Genomic DNA, 20,622 nt, shown 5'->3' with positions numbered 1-20,622 from the left:
TTGTAAGAAACCAAATATACCAAAATTAAACTTGAAAGCCATACCGGAAAATCCTAGCATTACGTTTTCTGAAAGAGATACTGGAAAATGGGAAACAATGCACTATTTTCAGGATTGTAGTGGCTAAAAACATGACTCATGCTGTCACCTAATATTGTATTAAATCTTGCTTTTCATTTAAATACTGTATGTATATGTTCAGTTAGTCTGCTGACAAAGATGATTAATACATGAAGCAATATTTATGGTATGCACTTGTGCACAATTACATCTAAAATTAAAAGGTCCCAGTGAATATTTTAAAGCTTTTTCTACCTATTGTTGTTCTGCTAGAGCAACATTTACATAATACGAGAAGAGCTTTTAAAATTTCTTTTGAGAAAATTACCCACCCACGCCCCATTTTTCCATGCCCTTGTTGAGGTTATCAAAAGTCTTACTCAACAAAGAAGGAACTGAAAACAGGCTGAGCCTCAGCCTTTTGAAATTGGTGGAAAAATTTCCATTGACAAGAAGATTGCACATCTAACTCAGATCACTGAATATGCAAGGGAAAAAATGCAGATAGCAATTCACAAACATGCTGTCACACACAAAGTAGAGAAGTGGGGAATAAAGCCAGAAGTTACGGAGGGTAGAGTGTTTTTTTTCTTTGGTAACTCCTGGTTGTCACAGTGCTGAGTGCCACATTTAACTAAAAGGTGTGTATAAAGATACAATTCCAATTCCTCAAATTCACAACATACCAGTAAGCAGAGACAACTAATATTGAACATTATGAGGATGATACATCTGTAACTTGCACACCATCATCAGCTAACTGGCACGAAATTATTAAGAGCACCCTCTGTGTCTTTACGAGGGATTCAAAAAACTCTTATAGGATTTCAAGGAATGTCACTTGAGCTGTTGTAGTTCAGCAGTTCTTCACCATGCTGCACTCCTCAGCCACTCATCTCCTGGAAAAAAGCCCTGCCCTTTCAATTACTTACACACATACGTATAGATACACACACGTACACTGTATGCCCACACATGCACACACACTTAAGTGTCAGTGCTCCAATTGTTTACCTACCAATATTTACTATCCATCTACTATCTACACTTAAGACCTCTGACTTGGAAGGAATGTTTCCAACAACTAGTGCTGGACTTGCAGGATATAAATTCCTCTGAATATAAAATCAGAAGAAAAAAAAATCTGACAAAACTGAACTGACACTGTTAAGCCTAAGCTTAATTACAAACTGCCAACGCATTATTGTAACTTCACTGTAAACTGCAAGATAAATAGTTTTTCAACTGCCCACCAAGCAAGCTTCTGAACTCGTTAGATCAAAGGAAGCAACATTAAAGAAACAGGGACACACAATTCAATAATTTTATGCATGACTGTAAAATGTTTGAGTCTGTTTTGTATGAAAGCTCAAGCCTCTCACAAACAGAGGAAATGTACATTTTATACTTTGTTCCACAAATACAGCACAGTCAAGCACATAGCTTTATTATAATACCACTGAAAATGATTATTTCACTGTACCAAAAACACATCAGCATAATTTCTCCATTTTGGCATTGTAGTATTAATCCATAGTAAATTTGCTGTTGAAAAGAAAAGTGTTGGGGAAAGAATGCAAAACAACTTTGTGAACAAGCTGACACCGCAGTATAGAATAGACACACAGTCAAAACTGTCATGTAATGGGTTTGGTTGATGACCGGTCAACTTTCTGAGATTACACATTTTTCTCCCCATATTTTGACTGCATCGTTTATAAGGAAAAGGCAGGAAAGGCTTCCAAAAGGCATTTTTACAATGGTTCATTTCTATTTAATTTCAGGTTAGTATTTTTAATAATTACTCAGTAAAACCAGACTACTTACAAAACTCTGCAGGTTATTTGCACAGAACACATCCAGATGTTCAAAAATCCAGAAAACTAATTTTCACAATCAATATTTATGGATAGCTTCTGACTTTCCGTTACATACTGAAACATACATAGTTCATATAATAGTTCAACATAATCTTAAACCTGCCTTAAACTTAAATCTGCTTCTGCGTAGCAGAAAGATGATTCATAGTTTTCACCGCTAATTAATCTGCTGAAATGTAAAGTGAAAAATTTTGTTGCTGGCAACAGGCTTGTATAACATGAAGTTGGATTAAAAGGAAAAGGTTAAGATGGGAGAAAGAAGAAACCACACTTTGTTCTGCTTTTGAATTAACATGTGGCAAAACAATATTACATGTTTTAAGATGAATCTTCTAGAATGATGAACTGTTGGGAAGGCTGCAGGAAATGTTTCCCCATATAGTAATATCAACCTTAAAACTGGTAAAATGCATTGGAGCAACTCTTTACTTTTCTAAACTCTTAAAATGGCATCTACATTCCTAATACGATGCAAGTGTGGTTGTGTTAGTTGAACCATCAGCAAAGGTGGCAAATACCGAGTCTAGACATAGATCACAAAATTCAATCAATACAAAAAGCGGGAAGGTAACACTAGAAATAGTATTGGTGATAGAATATCATCAGCGGAGATGCATTTATTTTTTTCTTAAAGGAAAAATAGCTCTAGGAAAGACACTGACGAAATTAATTCTTAAGCCTCATTGCAAGCATTTGTACTAATGACCCCTAAAACAATCATTAAGAAAGGTGTGGAGGAAGAAGAGCGGATTTAACAGCATTTATTAGAGCATTTCTGATGCAAAGGAGTGAAAAAAAATAGTTAACAGGTTGAATTAAGTATGACCTGAAGAACTTATCATGTCATATTGTATTCTGTAATTATTTATTAAGTTACTATTAATATTCACTAAGTTAAGTGAAACAGCAAGACAAAAAGTCTTTTCAGCGAGATGAACAATAAACCCATCTTTTGTAAATTAACTAAGGCAACTAGCCTCCCTTTGGAATATTGCTTTTTTGCTTGTACAAGTAACATTTTTGTAAAGATTGCAGAGACAAAATATTTGCACTGTTGACTTACAAATTAAAGTCTTGTTTAAAAAAGTGTTTTAAGTAGAGAGGACCCCTGAGAAAACACACTGACTTCACCGTGAGTTCATAATGCCTTTCCTTAAAATTGCAGGGCTTCAGATAGTAGCTCTCACACTTTTCACCATAAGGGGGGACATAAGGGTATTTGGAGGAGGTCAGCAGAAGTTTTGTCCTCTCTGCAACCCAAACAGCTTGATGTGGAGAGCCTCAGCAAGTTCCCTGCTGGGGTTTCCCCACTTTGGACCCAGGCGAACTGCTACCCAGGACATCCGCTCCTGCACATTCCTGCTCACAGCTTCTTCTCGGGGTGGGGAGATGGAGCGTCTGGGATAAATCCTGTTCCAGCCACAGCCAGGTGGCACGCAGCTCCTCAGGAATCATGGCCAACTGCAGTAAATTAGAGTAGTCCTCAGGCTAGCCTAGACAGGGCTGGGCCAAGTTAGAAGAGGAGAAACACGCAGCTATAATTAGGACAGAGTTCAAGGAACACATTCTCTCTTAATCAAAAACATTTTCCCTCTTAATTTGGTTGAGCATTAATAGTTTTACAAAGGTCTTTGTAGTGTACCTCCTCTCCTTCCCATCTCTGCAGCCACAGATACAAATACTGGCAAGTCTAGGCAGGAAGAAGCACGAATGGAAGGGAATATTATCTCTACCACGTTTTTTCTATTTCTACTGCACTCAGGATTTTTGGATCCCAAAAGAAAGGTCCAGATCAGAAGTTGTCAATTGCAATGCCAGTGCTGTGGATGAGCATACTCCTCCTCCCCTGGGGATTCACATCATGTAGGTAACACAAAGCAGGCTGTCCCTGAAGACAAGCATCTCAGCAAGCCAAGAGTCAAACTGGAGGCAAATGCAAACGTTTTTTTTTCATTTCTATGGAACCTCAGTAAAACTGAACCCAAACGGGAACAACGATGAAAAATGTTAGTTCAACACTCTTCTCTTCTCTTCCTTCTGTAATCTTGCTACCTGGATAGCAGCTGGCAAGAAAGGTGGTTAACACTACTGCTGTTACGCCGTCAGAAGAAAAACAACATGACTGCCAAGATATTGGAGAACTCTTTAAATGTGAAATTTGAGAACTGCCCAACAAGAAGTGATTATACATTTGGGTCCTTCAAAGCCTGAGCTCAAACTGGAAGTAGCTTTGCCTGTGGGCAACACAAGTTCACATACAGGAACTTCCCAAATACAGAGGGCTCTTCCAGTAATCATGATTTTTCTAAAATCTTTCTAAAACCCTGAGTTGTATGTTTGGAAGGTGCATTCATACTAACTTTTGGAAATGGGAAGGGACACCTGATGCAACAGTATCACAGATGTTAAAAAGCAGATGCAGAAAACCAATCCAACAAACTTAAAAATTAACTCTGCAGAGAGAAATAGATCTGTTTGTGGCTGCAGGGATTTTTATTTTTTATTTTTTTAAATGTAGAAAGGGTGGTCAGAAAGTTGGCAGAGCTGGTGTTGAGGTTTGTTTGCAAATTTTTTGTCCACTTCTGTTCTGAGGGCATGTTTTCTTTTTAAGTCAACCCCTGTTCTTTGAGGTTAAGTAAAACCTCAGATTTTTGCCTGAACACATTTCCAGTCTTCAAGATCCTGTCAGAACTTCTAAGAAAGAACTGTATGGTACTAGGACTTACAACCGATAAGATCGATTTTAATTAAAATATAAAGTAGTTTTTTCACACTGCAGTGCTTATTTCCCCTCACTTGCCCCTCCTGATCTTTTATCATTACCCTCATTTACATGGAAAAGGCCCAAAGAGACTTCCAAAATCCTGTAGCACCCCTTGCTAGGGATTGTGAAAAATACATCTAATAGTCCTTAACTCCCCAAGTTTACAGTCAAAATCATGAAAAAAACCACACACACAAATGAAATAAAATTTCCCTTTGTGCAGTGCAAGGACTTGAAGCACAGGCCCTCCCAAGGGGTTTAGGCTGGTAGAAGCAGAAACTGCACACTGCTCAGCCACAAACCATCTCAAGGCTTGGCCAGCAGACCAGTCTTACCAGTTTTTAGTCTCCCCATCACCTGCCTCAGAAGAACATTTCACATCACATCTTCTGGACTTGTGGACCCAGCCGTGCTCAGTTTAAAGCTGTCTTGGAAGGGGCAATGTCAAGTGAATAGTTCCAGAGGCTGCCAACGTGAGGCACAGAGATAATGATGTGCATTTGAAAAGTGTGATGTGGTTTGGAGGAAGAAGTTGCCAAAGCTTCTGCAGAGTCACCAGATTAAGTTGCCTCTGCTGGGGTCTCTCAGAAAAATGCAGCAGAGCAATAACCCTTAGAGGTCTTGATATTTTGCCTAGGTGCATGAATATGACACAGTAGTAGAGAACATCTAACCCAGCTTTATGTCCTATATAAACATACCTTCCCTCATCTCGGGTGCCAGACAACTGTCCTGAGTGCCTGTCCCAGCACAAGATCAAAAGTTTTTTCTGGCATTTCCTAGCATCAAGTCTCCCAACATACTATAAAATAGCATGTTGAAAAAGGCTAAGGATCAAATGTACCCGATGCACAGACCCACTGAAGTTAGGAAAAAATGAAAGTAGCTTAACTGAAAACAAAAGTGACCCTGGCTAGATGTCAGGGAAAGCTTTCTAACCAGAGTAACAAAGGACTGCAGCTGAGCTCCTGGGAGGCTGCAGAATCTCTTTTAGTAGAGGTTTTCAAGAACAGATCAGACCAGGGAAAAAAAAAAAAAAAAAAACATATTTGTGACTGTCTTCACATAATGCAATTCCCTATAAATTGATTATATAACTTAACTCATTCAATTCCCCTCTACTCCTGTTGCTCTACAGAAGCAATCCTAGCTATTAAGAAATGATGACTTCTGTTTCAAGGAAAAAAAAAAATTAAAAGCATAACATTTGCTTTAATTCTGAGCTTCCACATAGAAACATGCAGCTTACTGGTTTTACGAGTTAGCAGGGTTCGTGCTTTTGAGTTCCTCTCTGTAACTATGACAACAGAAAGTTTTAATTATTTTAATCGAGAGCAAGAAAGAAATTCCAAGTCTTCGCATTGAAGAAAACTCCAAACAAAGTGAAACTCACTGCAAAAATCAGACTGCAACACTGCTGTTTTGAAGCTTTCTAAAGAACTCAAACACCTTTAAAAGATACCCATGTGGGCCGAACTGCCACAGCCAGCATAGGCTCTTAGCCAACAGCAAATGAAAGGTAATGCAACTAAATCCTCTTACTACAATCTAATCTGAATTATGAAATATTTGCTATTTATGCACGGGGAGAGCTACCATAGTTGACACTGACCAGCTTGATCATGTGGCCAGACCTTTAGGTAGAAACTTGTGAGAATCAGCAGAGCCCACAGGCACTGCATGTAAGTGAGAGGTTCAGATACTGTATTCCTAGTGGAGCACTTGATTTCAGATAGGTTTACACACCTACCTGAATCATACAATTTTCAGCTCCACGTCACCGCATAAATGACTCTGTGATAGTCAAACTTTCCTTATGAAATGCAATTTTAATATGTTCCTCTGTGAAGAATTACAGTATTGCTTAGAGGCAAACATTTCTTTTTGTCAGTAACAGCTGTTTCTTAAAACTGTTAAACCCACATTTAGCTATGTGGGATTCTTTCTGTTTGGTTGATTTTTAATACCAACTCAATGGCATAAAATCCTGTATCTTCTTTTCCTAGCATTGAATAAGAAAATGCCAATTCATCATGCTAAGAAGCTGCTTTCCCGTTTTAGTTCACGGGTCCAGTGCACATACACCAGGCACCATAACATTACCTCAATGTAAGTGGTATTGCTGCACTGATATTTACTCTGTAACTGGTAATTCAGGCCTTGAGACAGCTTTTCAGAATTATCTGAATGCCAAGCATGATCTTTAGAAATACAAGCTTTCAAAAGACTCAGGCACGCACCTAATACTTTTGAAAATAAATACCATGCCAGTCCTGTCTATGATTACATGGTACAATTGACATCAACAGGACCCTCCTCACCAAGACCAGATCCTCCCAATTTCTTTTTCACATGTATGATTTTTGCTGTTTTGCTTTGAATTTTGTTTTGATACATTATTGTTCAAACGACACTTGAAATAATCTGACAAAGGATAATATTATTTTTTTTCTCCTGTAGCTGAACACGTGCAAGCTGACTAAAGCCTAACCACCGACTTAATTTTGGCTTAATCAATTTCAATAAAGATTCCCACTGTCACTTGAAGATACAATGCCCACTTGAAGCAAGAGCCCAGTATAGAACCAACTTTTTTTCAAAATAATGAAGAAAAAAAAAAATCAAGTAGATCCAGCCTTCTATCTAAATGAAATAGTTAGGTCAAAAGTAATCAGTTCCACCAAGGTTCTAGCAATTCTGTTATTAAACCAAAGTATTTTTTCTGCTAAAATCCTTACCCTAAATAGACACATATGCATGTTTCAAGGTGCTTTAAGCTTCTGCAGCATATTCCTTTCCCCCTAAGTGAGTAGCCTATAATAGTATCACGAGCAATCTCCTAATGTGTAACCAGGCTACCAGGGGTTGCAGTTCTGCTCAGTAAAGCACATCCTATTAGTGAGAAAGGCCATTTTTGTATGCAGACCAAATCTTGAGGCTTTGGGATGTGATGGGTGTACAGGGTTGATCCAAAGGTTTGACAGATGGGTTCTGTGCTTTGATAAGGTCAGTATTTACTCTGGAATAACCTTTGGCAGACGAGCTGCCTTTGCAGCTTTACGTCAGAGACGCTTAAAATCTTCAGGCTTGCCTAAAAACCTTCTTCACGGAGCTCATGGAGTCACTGTGTTCCTCCCTGCCAGCCCGCCCCAGGGAAGGGCTGTCGAGCTGCTAATGCTAACCAATTACCTTTACCACTTAAGGAAAGTACAAATTAATTGTACCAATGCAGACTCTTTCCACTGTTTTACCTTCATAAATGTTCTCCAGTGAAAACAGAACATCCTTAAGCAGAATCATGACACCCATCCAGGATATGGATACAGATCAGCCCAGAGCTACCCATCGTATGTATTTATAATTTGGGGCAGACAAACCTGGTGTTTTGTTTTTGGTTTTTTTTTTTTTTAAAAAAAAAGCAGAATTTTGTAAATTTGCGATGTCAAAACAACAACCCCAAACTAGTCAGCTACCCTGCTCCAGAGACAATACTTCCTGAACTGATGCCGTGCCCTCTTTTCCATCCCAACCAGCCTGTCAGTTTGCTCACCGTGTATTGCTTCAGCCCTACATGGAGGCATCCCTGGGGCAGGGCCTGCCTTTGTACAGGTGGTGTGAGGAGTACTTCGATGTTTTGTCAGCCTGCTCCAGTGCTATCACAACCAAAACAATTGTCATCCTACAAAAAACTCAAGTGCTAACTTTGTACAGGAGGAAACAGCTGTACACGTGAAAAATAATCTCAGTCTACACATATCAGGAACACTGGAGTATAAACCAATAAAGTCACAGGCATTGTTTAATTAAATGCTCAGTCCCTTCTTCCAGACTGAAAATGGCTAGTGCTCTCGACTGAACGCAAGACTTCCTTTGTGTACACTTTAAACAATCGCTTCTGCAATTCCCTTTAAACCATTCTTCTGGTTCCCCGCTCCTACTTCAGGCTTACAAGACCTAAGAAGAATCGTGCTTTTCCCTGCATTATGATTTTTTCTTTTCCTCTTTGCAAGGCTGCGCTGAATTGAAAGCGCCTATCAGGCAGATCAGGTTTCCTGTTCTCCATAACTGTTCCCTGTAATGGTCTAAAACTGACTTCAACATGCAAGGGCATTTTTATGCGTGGTGATCTTCAGAGCACACACCTGCTGCTTAAAGGCACTGTACACTTTGCTAGCTCCTGTACAGGAAAGCAGGCTTCTGATTTGAACCCTTCACCTACGTAATGCTCACAAACAATCAAACAAATAATAATAATAAAAATCAATATAATGGAAAATGTCATGAGCTTAGATACAGAATATGTAAGAGTAGGGAAAAAGAAGACCTCTATAGTGAAAAGATATTTTCTGTTTATTTTCAGTGAACTCAATGCAGCTGGTTTAATCCAACAACCCCCAACCCCAACTAAACTTTTCTCCCAGCAAAGCATGCCAAATCAGAAGCATGTTCTCCTGTGAGATTTCTGCCTTCTTCTGGAGCTTTCATAAACTACAGGAAAAAAAAAAGAAAAAGGGCCATTATAAAAACAGACAGGACAAACCAATGCAATGAAGGATTTACAACAAAAGAAAGCAAATACTGAGAGATTTATTTCCTTTCGATATTTTATAGATTCCTGCCCCTAAACATCTTCCTTTCACGAAGACCCTCCAATTTTTATATGGACACACACAGAGTTATCAAAAATAATTATTTTTCTGACCATTCTGACTTTTCTTCACCTGTATTTGTTCAACAGAGCAGTTTATAAACAAACATGGCTTGCATTGCAGTTCACCTTTAAGCAGAGACATCAGGAGAGAGCTCGTGAACTTTGCTTCTATTGCAGAATTTTTTCAGGAAAGTGGGAAAAGAGAAAAAACAGCTTGAGGATCATGGAATAAAGATTCAGTTTTGAGAGCAACAAACACAGCTTTCATGTTCTAAGTAGTCAGACTCAAGAACTGAACTCTGAAGAAAAGCCAAGGATGACTAAGAAAAAGTTTAACTTTTAAATAAAAGGTAGAAAGTTTATACTTCTCTTTTATGTGAACAATATCTAACATCTTTGAACAAGATCCAACACATTTTATTTGCAGCGTCATCATTTATTAATTGAGCCTGCTTGTAGAAAAATTGGGTCCAATTTGGCTCCTATTGAAGTTGGTGGCAAAGCATGCCAAAACACCTTTTGCCTTCACTGCAACTGCAACCAGGTTCTCCATGTAAAGTATTCTCAAATCAGGGAAAGGCTTTGGTAAGTCACTACTGCTTTCACAAGAAAAAGAAGCGTTGTTACCAAATCACTGCCCAAGGAAAAGAATTGCATTTTGCCAGAACAGCCCAGGGACAGATGAGTAACTGAAGGAATCAGAAGGCCAAGAGCATTTTCTTCATAATAAATCTTGTCCACACCTATCTGGAGTGCTGGGAGAGGGGAGAATACAACCTCCCTTTTTTGGAGGAAGATAGTTTGTAGAGGTGATTTTAAAGACACTATACTTGTCAAGTCTTAACACAGAAGAACAAAAGACTAGTCAAAGTAATCCAGAATAAACGTGGCATCTTGAAGGATACCAGAAGCTTTTGTTTCCAAATATGATCCCAAAGCTTTAGTGTTCCAGGTGAAGCAAGTACACAGAGAAAAAAAAAATTGAAGTGTTAAGCCAACTCAAATGTTACAAAAAGAAAAGGCACGTGTTTTGGAATATCTAAGTCCTTCTGAGGGACTTTCAGAGAGGAAAAAAAGAATAGGGGGAAGAATATGGCTGAAGAATCTAACATCACTTGAAACAGAAGCAAAGTATTTGATCTTTTGAACTTTAGGGCTTTATTCAATCCTGGAAAAAAAAAAATACTAAAAAACACCTTTGATACAACTGCCTTCTCCCCTACCCAAAACAGCCAATGCAAATTAAACATAAAAAGCTGAGGGCAAGTCAGGGCATCCGCACACCTCTTCAAAAGCTTCTGTTGCAAGGTCTTGTGGCTTTCTTCCCTTCTTTCACCAAGGGAACAACAATATGGGAAAAGTTTTTTGCAAGTGTAACCATGCTGTCAACTTGCATCTCTCTTCATTTGCCCAAGGCCTTTGCTTGCTGACAACCAATATTGAACTTAGGCAACCTTTCTCCCATGATCCGTTCTGAAGTGTCCTAACTTCCTCTGAAAGGAGATCCAGGAATAGCTGTCAGGATGACTTGCTGCATGGTCCTTAACACAAACAGCTTATTTCACTCATTCATATCAGTCTTCAAGCACTATATAGCACTGCATGCAGCTTCAGAGCACCCTGATATATTATCACTCTTCACTGTCATGCTATGACAACCAGAACTCTGATGGTCTGAGACTTGAGTCTTTCTTTTACCCTGGCATATTGAATAAAAGAGCCAACCATGCAGACAAAAGATTGTCTCTCAGCATCAAACAAGCCCCAGATACCCCTACCTGGTCTGGGCTGCATGCAACATGGTGTAGATGTGGCCAGTCTGCACCATTTAGCCAAGGATGCAAGCAGTTTGCACTCCCTCATACTGTCTTTCCAGACAGTAAAGGCACAGACACAGGAAACCACAGGAAATTTAGAATATTAAGGTTTCTCAGCATGAACAAAAACTGAAAAAGTAGTAGGTAGTAGCACTTGTAGCCTTACAGTTCGATTTGGTTCCAACACATGGATTCCATTCCCTTCAACTCCAGTAAGAAGATCATGCTACCTCACAAACAGCCATCTTCTATCTTATAGACAAATAAATAGCGCCACAGACAAAGAATTATAGCAGAGGCAAGGCCCACTGCAGTCTGCTTCTGTCTCTGTTGATGGCCAACACCAGCTAGCTTTGAGGGCAGTTTAAGATGCGCCCAGTTAGGTGGATGTGGAAAGTCTGCTTTGACATTACATATCATACCAGCATTCAGAGGTTCTCCTCTCTTTCCAGAAGGGATATCTAGCCATTTGCTCCCAGCTGAGCTCACCCCTCACACAAGCATTCTTCCTCCTTTTTGAATTCTGCCTCATTAGCTTCACCAATTTCCTGTGGTAAACAGGCATGCCTTAAAATAAAATGCACTTGCCCTTATGGTTCTCAGCATAGCCCCTCGTAAAGATGACTCTTACCATAGATAAGAAGTTACACTGAAAAATAGAGTACGTGGAAGAAAAGAACCAGGTCCAGTGACCACCTGGCTTAATCCTGCAAGATGCTCAACTGCCTTTTGTTCTGCAAAGCATAAGCAAGTGCTTACACACATTAGTAATCATGCCAAATTTTACTACTAATTACAATGGAAAACTGCCATTTTCTGCCTTTCAAATACTTTTCATGCAGCAGAGAGATAAAAGATCCTCCTTTTCCATTACTAAAAGGTGCTTTGTCTCACACAGCCAAAGAACTTATCCCTCAGTGTACTTAGTTCACGTTTTCCTGAGAACACAGTAAGGTAGCACAGTAAGGTGCTGAGCTGCTTATTATCAATCACGCACGGATTTTACCTACCAATCTGAAACTTCAATAACTGGGCCTAGAGGAAGAAAGAGTGTTTTCTTGTCTGGCTCACAAAGAACCATTTTGTCACCCTGAAAAGTATAAAGGGTAAACACTGACAAAAAATAAATACAAGAACCACACAAAATATAGCCCACTTTTTCTTTCACACTAGTGATTATCCATGACTGTAAATAATGGATTTATTATATTTTTGAATATGTAAACAGAAGAAGCAGTTGGTGTTTACAGAATGTAAATGATCCCCCTTATTAAACATAATACAAATACCTCACCTAAGTGATGGTTTGCCACATGCATTCACTTCCCTCACGCCACACCAAGACAGAATATTAAAGAAAAAAAAAATCACTAGGGGCAAAGAGAAAGAAGGAATTGTTTAAAAGGAATCACTTCAAAGCTCTGAGACTTTCAAGAAACAAGCTTTCAGATAGCACTCCCTTTCAGATAGGTTGCATATGCTGATGATGCACTCCAGTCACTAAAGGTTTCTGTGAAGAATTATCCAAAAACCCCTATGTGGGTGTTTTACATTTACTTTTCAGTAATAATGGTTTGCATTGCCAATTCAAAGAAACTACTGAGGTTTCTCATTTCCTGCTCTGGAAAGGAACTAATAGAACTGCACTTCATAAGAGGGTTTCTTCCCTTGTCATCACATGATTTCTTTTCTTCTCTCACTGATATTCCCAATTCTTTCTGTCTCCTAATTCTGACCTCCCCATTGCTACTGTTTTCCTTTCCTTCTCTCAAATAAACAATGTAAATCCACTTGGTGATGTGACTACAAATGCATGTGGCTCATATCCACCTTAGACTGGACCTCCCTGGCCCTTTTTTGTACACCTGCCTCCCAAGGAGTCCCTGAGGAGTCAAACTGTGACTAGTGGGACAACAGACAAAACAAGGTACGGTTGGCTTACAGTGATATAAATCTCTGAGTATTTAAATTTTAGCTTTTATAAAATCAGTATTTATGGTCACAAACCAAGGAAAACAAGCTTTTAATGGAGATAAAAGGGCGTGTTCCCACTTGGCAGAACAGCCAGGCTCCCCCCTTAACAGTGCAACACAACCAAAGGAGCAGAGCTCCCATTTTGCAATGCTTCCACTTCTGAGTAATAGCATGGGGCACCCCCAAGCATGTCCCTTTGACCTCAGTGCCTGCAGGGTTCAATCATCCTCCAGCCAGGATGCGAAGGAAGAAGTGGGAACAAAAGCACAATCAATATAGAAATTACAATCTTGATTTTAAACTATGAAATTACATTGGTATACAGCAAGCACAAGATCTGAAATGCGTGCTAAAAATTAAGTCTACAAAATTCTACTAAGATTTTTAAATATGATTATACACCCACAAAGATCTCACTTTTGAATAAAATGCAGCCAATATAACTGCACTATCTTTCCAAAAAATAGAAAAAAAAACTTCTTAAACATAAGGGTTTAAATTAAAAAAAAGAAAAATTGACAAGAACAAAGAAAGGGCAATATATTCAGCAATATATCAGTAATCTCTCATCTTTCCAGCAAAAATATGAATATTAATAATGATGCAGCGTGACCAGTAAGTACTTCTTGTTTTCTCCTACAATTTCAATAGCACCTTTGTAACAAGTCTTTTAGAATGTGAAATGACAAAAAAAAAATACAGCTTCTTAATTAAATTCTCTTTCTGAAGCACCTTCTTCATTATTTAGTCACCTCAAGAGCTCCCCTCATACCATGTGGTTCCAGTTCTCAGCAATTTTCCTTCTTGAAGGGAAGGGTTGCAATTTCGCAGTTACATTCAACTTAGAACTTTAATAAACTGAGTAAAATATCAACAGACAGTATTTAACTATACTAAATACTCTAAGAGGTGCTAATTCCAACTTACAAGATTCCAAAATAAAGGTTAATAAAAAGGCCATCTCACACAGTTTACATTTACCCTGAATATGTTAAGAAATTATTGCTCATTGAAACCAGCAAAACAGACCCATCTGTCAATATTATTGCCTAAACCTCAGGTTGACTAAGAGGTAACTTCATTTAAAAGTTAATGGATTTCCTTCTTGCTGTCATGCTGGTTTCATTAATTTTGTTAAGTGCACCCAGGGAAAATAAAGTCTCTCAGGCTTCATTTATTTTTTGGTTATTCCCTGGAGTATTCAAAATTGCTGGTCTCATCTGTAAAGATCCTCATGAAATTAGTAACCTATTTCAAATACATGACGGTGATTTCGAGAGGTAGTTAATAGCAAGGTTTGTGAATCCTTTTGTTCCTATTTTAACAAGAGAACTGAGACTGCACAGTTGCACATGCACCATCTTGTACTCGGTGCACAGATTCCCTAGTCCCATTTTATATACATAATAAAATTTTAATGAAGTTAGAATCTTTTTAATGTGGAAGTGATATAGAATAACATTAATTTACATTTTTGTTAATTTTTTTTGTAGCTTTTGTTACAAAGAATGTTTGGTGGTATTGTATCAATAATATTAAAGAAAAATACGTGTACTTATTCACACTTAGAGTCTGATCTCTGCTGCTGTACAAAATATGCACACCTGACAGAATACTGCAGTTTTTATAACTAAAAGAAACAACAAGGATGCAAACAAGACTTATAAATAGAATCAGTTTTTCTGAACACTGTTTCAAGGTAAAATAAATAAATAAATAAATTCAAGATTGTGTTTTTTATTTATTGTGTTAATAATGGTTTACCTTTTATTAACAATTCTTTTCAAAACAATACTCTAAATATCCAGAAAAATCCAACCAGGGGAAGGGAAAGAATACCCAGACTTAACGTGCTTCAGCTTTGATATTACAGTTTACTAGAACAGACCACAATTACCATAGGTCAAAAGAAGCTGCAATCTACCATTAAAAAGATTTTCATGATTTCTGAAATAGTGTACCTGCATAATTAAGCAAATTTATCAAAGAATGATGTTTTACTTTTTAAAAGATGTAGAAATAAAAAAGAGCAGAGATCACTGTCACTAAGTACACAGCCCATAGTCACACAGCAAATGACTACTAATTTGACTTTTAATGCCAACTCTCAGTTAGAATCATTAACAAACTATGAGATCTTTCTATTTGTAGGGATCTATTTTCTGCTGACACGTGCATGCATGCGTTATGCATTTATATTGGGGAAAAAAAAAAACAAGAGCCTACCGTTGCCTGCTTGGAGTCCCTAGACCTAAAGTAGCTTATGCCAAAGGCACACCCCACTTCGAGTATTTTTTGTTGGTGGTGGTTTTTGGTACAAAATTTAATATATTAAAAAAAAAAAATCTTCTGTGAGGACAACTACTCCAACTCTTAACATAATCAAAGTATGTGATGCACACAACCCATCCACAATCAGGTATCATGTCAGAACACTACTGGCATGTCTTATGACTTCAAGAAATAGACTATGCCTACTCAGAAGTAGGAGCCTTACCAAAGACCTTACCAAAAAACTGCCCAATTTATTGCTAAATCTGTGTGAAGGTCAGTTTAAAAAAAAAAAAAATGGAAAAGTGATTATTTTAGCAGCTAATTCTTGCCCTATTTGTAGCAGGTCTGTTAAAAACCTCTCAGCTGGTATACTGAACATCCTTTTAGAGCTCCACCCAGGAGCACGAGAAGATGCCTCAAGCTGATGCCACATACCAGGATCAGACACACCTTACCAGAAAGCAGTGAAGGGCCTCTTTTGATCCAAAACAGTCTGGCCTAAGAACAGACATTTCTTTTTTATCCCAGTACATATACTCTCCAAAATACCCCTCTCTGTTACTGTACTACAGGGAAACATATCAATTATGAGATAGTTGATGCCCTTTCCTGATTAACTATTACCAGCCTACTGCCAACCTGCAGGCCGGAGGGCTAGTTTCCCCATTTTCGCACCGCAGTGCTCTTATCTCAAGCCACGAAGGCACAAAGGGAGAAGAGCAAGGCCTCACAGCTAACAGTGAGGAAACAGAAAACCCGTGAGGAGCAAAAACTATTACGAGCAGAGCGGCAACAAGGCACAGGTCACGCCACAAGCTGCCATGGGCGGCGAGGGCCCTGCTGGCTGCCTCCGGCCTTCTGATGCTGACCCCTTGTGTGACCTTGGGAACGTCACCCGGCCTCCTTGCACCTTGGGTGCCCTGCTTGGGAGCAGAAAAAAACAACCCTCAGTATCCTTTCAATCCTTTGAAATCCACAGAGAAGAGCCGAGTACCCCCAGACTGTTCTCAAAGCCTTACTCTTGCACGGCCTCCGCTCATTGTTTTAGTCTGAAGTGCGACTGAAAGCCCACTGCTCTTGCATCAAGAGTGCACTAAGAGAGATCATAACTCAGACTGTCATGTTTTGCTACGCAGAGCTGCTGTCAGACATAGCAAGCCAGAAGTAATTATCACGCAAACTAAGCATAGCATTTTCAAAACTTCAGGGACAAGTGTCTACTTCTTGCCATTATTTCAGATTCACCGAAGAAATAAAGTTGCCTGGCACTCCTAGAGTCACAGCACTCAGTCTTCTGCCCTTAAAAGCAAACAACAGGACTAAATCCACTACAATAGAGGAAGTACACAGACAGCAAATAGCTATTAAATTGCGGTTTTCATTTCTAGCAGACATGCATTTGCTTGGGGGAAAAGAGAGGAATTAAGTGGCTTTTATAACCACTTTAAATCTCTGGTTTTGTAATAGTTCACGGTTTGTAAAACAGTACCAAAGACATAAGTTTCCTGGGTAGCTGTAAACCCAATTAAAAGTGTGAAGAGAGAATAAAGGAGGAAATCTCAGATCTAGAATAAAATCCATTCAAACATATAACCTGTACCTTGTGCCAAAACTGAAATTCTATAAAAACAAGTGCAACAAGACTCTGCATTTTTAGACATGTATATGATAACAAAAGAATTAAAACTAAACATTCAGAAGAGGCTTATACATCTGTTTCACTTCATGGCTGAAATGTCAAATGACAGAACATAGCAAATTGTATTTTATTTTATTTTTTACTACGAAATAATCATATAACTTTGATGGAAATCCATAGACTAAAAGCAACACTGATGCTCCCTGAGCAGTTTAAAATGGCATAAGCCAGGACTCAGCTGAAAGAGCCAGTCTTGCCCTCCTCCAGCTGTGAAGCAGATCGGGGCACTGATCCAGCTGAAGACTAATCCAGAAAAAGGGAAATCAGTGGTTACTTTTCAGCTGGACGTGCACTGCTCTTCACACACAGCTGTACAAACACTTGTGCCAGTACAAAGGCAAGCAGAAGACAAAGGTGGAAACCACTGGCTAGGGGAGAGCTACGCAGCTCCTTTCCACAGGCTTTCAAAGGTTCACAGAGCTGCAGCAATGGGTGTGTCTTCACATTATACAAGATTAATCTAAAAAAAAAAAAAATACAGGCTGCTACAAAAAGGGAAAGCCTTCTTTCCCTAAAGTTCTCTGCTGTGCAATCTCAGTGCCTACCCTAAAATGCTAACAAACTATTACTTTTCTGTCAGATCCACACTGTTCCAGCTCAGGTTCAACACAGTGAAGGAGCAGGTGGAAGGGATCAAACCTTCAGCATCAGACCACCACCAGGTCACAGTCAGTATGGAAGGAAACCACTCCCTGGTCTTAAACTAGACCGTTCCCAACACTGCAAGCCACACGTTCTTAAAAAGAAGTTACATCTTCACACCTTTTCTGTCCCATGGGAGGTTTTTGTCAAACACAAAACCCCACCACTTTTTAGGGTTTGGGTTCATGACCAACAGCCACAGGACTATCTTTGCAGATTGTTTTTCTAATATTCTTGCTCCGTAACTACACGGGCAACAAAAGCATATGTATGTATAAATATGCATAACAAACCCATGTCTGCACATACAAAGATGCATCTAAACTTAGACTTCAAAGACCTTAGGTAGGTACTGAATTCCAGCGTCACTGTGATTTGCCTACTCCTCTGCACGAAGCATGCATTTATGAGCCTATCTGCAGGCAGTTGACTCTGAAAGGCTTGACAGTTCTCCATACACGCAGAGCTGGTAGGGCCAGAGAAGACAGTTAAATTTATAGTTGGATTTGGGCTCCCTCTCCCTCCCTCCCTTTTCCTTTCTTTTCACCAGCTGCTTCACCAAATTTTAGTCTTCCAACCTGAAACATACAGGATATCCCAGGATGATTTTTTATTCTTTGAAAGTCTCTGCCATTTCCACGAATAAAGTTAGGAGAACTGATTTTTCTCCCCCCTTTTTTTTTTTCCCTGATCCCACGCTGAAACCATGTTCTCACGCTACTACCAAACCCAAAGCCCCCTGTTTTTCAACAGGCGCTCCAAGTGTCCAAGACACACCACTTGCTGTCACCAGCCTTAAAATCGCAGAGGACCGAGCGAAGGGCCCTTTCGAAAACCCTCGGCACTTGCACGCTCCGTCGGGGCTCATTAGCGTTCGGCACAGGACAGCTTTGAAGAGCCGCTCCGCGCTGCGAGGGGCTTCTCCCAGAGCCTCTTCCTTTTTCTTTTCCTTTCTCCTTTTTCCTTGCCTTTTCCTTTCCTTTTTATTTTGCATTTTCCCTTTTGCCTTTTCCCTTCCTTTTGCTTTTTTCTTTTTCTTTTCCCTTTTTCCTCTTTCCTTTTCTTGTCCCTTTTCCCCTTTCCTTTCCTTCCCTTCCCCTTTTCTTTGCCGGCATGCTCGGGATAACGCCTGTGCCCGGTGTCCCGAGCACTCCGGAGCCTCCGGCACCTGCTCCTTCCACAGCACCTCGGAGCAAACCCTCCACAGCCCCATCCACCCGGCGGGTGCGCGTCCCCCCGCCTCACCTGTCATTTGCGAGATCGCCACGAAAACCCACGAAACGATCATTTCCAGCCCCCCTCCCCGGCCACCGCCGCCGCAGCCCCCGTGCCGCCCGTACCTTGATGCCCTGCTGCTGCGAGGTGAGGGTCAGCTTGGACTCATCCAGGAGCAAAACTTCGCAGTAGAACTCCTCGGGCACGGCGCAGAAGCAGCCCATGCCTGCTGCCACGGCCGGGGCCGGGGCCGGGAGGCGAGACGAGCCCCCGAGCGGCGAGCCAGGGAACGGGGACAGAGGCTCGGCGGCCGCTAGGGCTCCGCGCCCGGCCCCGCGGGGCCGCCCCCCGCCGCGGCCATCCCCGGGGGGTGCCCTCCGCAGGGGAGCAGCGGGGCAACGCAGCGAGCAGCGAGCCGCCGCCCCGTCCGCGCACGCTTCCCTCCCTCCTTCCCTGCTTCCCTCCCTCTTTCCTTCCCTGCCTGCCCTTTGTGCCGAGCCGCGGGCCGGGGCCGGCCCTCAGGCGGCCGCGCTGCCCCTGGGCCCCGCCGGCGGCGCGGGGCGGCCCGCGGCCATGTGAGGGGGCTGCCGGCCGCGGAGCCCCCCCGCCGCCCTGCGCCGAACCCGGCACGCCCGCACCAGGACCCCCCGCACCCGGACCCGGACCCGCCGCCCCTGCCGGTGGCCGCAGCAGCAGTGACCCCTGCTGGGCGCCGGGGGGCTCCGGGGGGCGGTGAGGAGGCTGATTTTTTTGTTTGGTTGGTTTTTTTTCGTTTTTTTGGGGGTGTTGTTTTGCCTCCCCCCTACTTGGCGGGGGGTGAGGGTTCGTGAGGAGGCTGGCTTTCCAAGTAGCCTTGGTGGGGAGCGTTTAGTGTGCAATTAAACACTGAACTTGCCACAAATATATTTAACCCCCTCACGCACCCCCTCGTGCCTCAAAAATCCCATCCCTGTAGTATATTTTTTGAAAAGTAGAACATAAAAGAAGTTGGAAGTGCCCTTGCCGCTCCTCCATACGCTCTCTGGATCACACAGTGGTCCACCCGTGTATTTTGATTGATACAGACATCTGTATTCTGTAATTTCTCCCCCTCGGGCCAAAGGTTAAGCCCTGATCTCACGGGTGCCTGTGCATTTGCTTAGCTTTGCATGTGTGAGCCATCCCACCGAGGATCACACAAATTTTGCATGTGTAACTTTAGGAATATGTATGTTTTTCTGATGATAGCCGGCTTGCACACTTTGCATAAGAGAGGGGTTTGAGGAGATTCCTCCCTGGACAAACCCTACTAGCTATGTAGGAAAGTTGCACAGGGAATGATACCTCTGCGTTTAAACACCTGCCCTAAATTAAACCCTGATGCTCCCAAGTGATATCTCTCTAATTTCCCTTTTTTAAGTGCAGGTTGTGTGTAAACACGCACAGTGAAGTCCTGGGATCTCTTTATCCATCCTGTAGCTGCAAAAACAGTATTTTCCATGAGGGCAAAAGACAAATTTTTTAGACAAACACTTGTATAACCAGTATTATACATGTTCATAAAAACATAGCCTTCTGAGCTACTTTCAGAATATGAAGTATGGCAAAAGCTTAAAAATTCAAGTTTCTAATCTTGTTTGTTAGACTATATATGCCCAACGAGAATG

General features: G+C 40.9%; 1 protein-coding gene across 4 annotated transcripts in view; it reads right to left on the bottom strand.

Annotated features, from left to right (window-relative positions):
* The window catches only part of EPB41L4A (erythrocyte membrane protein band 4.1 like 4A), a 135,613-nt gene extending 116,201 nt beyond the window's left edge, over nt 1-19,412 (bottom strand). For all 4 annotated transcript variants that reach the window (XM_080573213.1, XM_080573215.1, XM_080573212.1 and 1 more), the window contains exon 1: nt 19,102-19,412. In XM_080573213.1, coding sequence (XP_080429339.1) covers nt 19,102-19,200 — 99 coding nt within the window. In that variant the 5' untranslated portion in view covers nt 19,201-19,412. The remainder of the gene's footprint in view (nt 1-19,101) is intronic.
* Between the last annotated feature and the right edge of the window lie 1,210 nt (nt 19,413-20,622).

Source organism: Anser brachyrhynchus (assembly GCF_964034855.1).
Source record: "Anser brachyrhynchus genome assembly, chromosome: Z".
Taxonomy (NCBI): Eukaryota; Metazoa; Chordata; class Aves; order Anseriformes; family Anatidae; genus Anser; species Anser brachyrhynchus.
The sequence above is the reverse complement of the archived record's forward strand: the minus strand, read 5'-3'. Positions and strand labels throughout refer to the sequence as shown.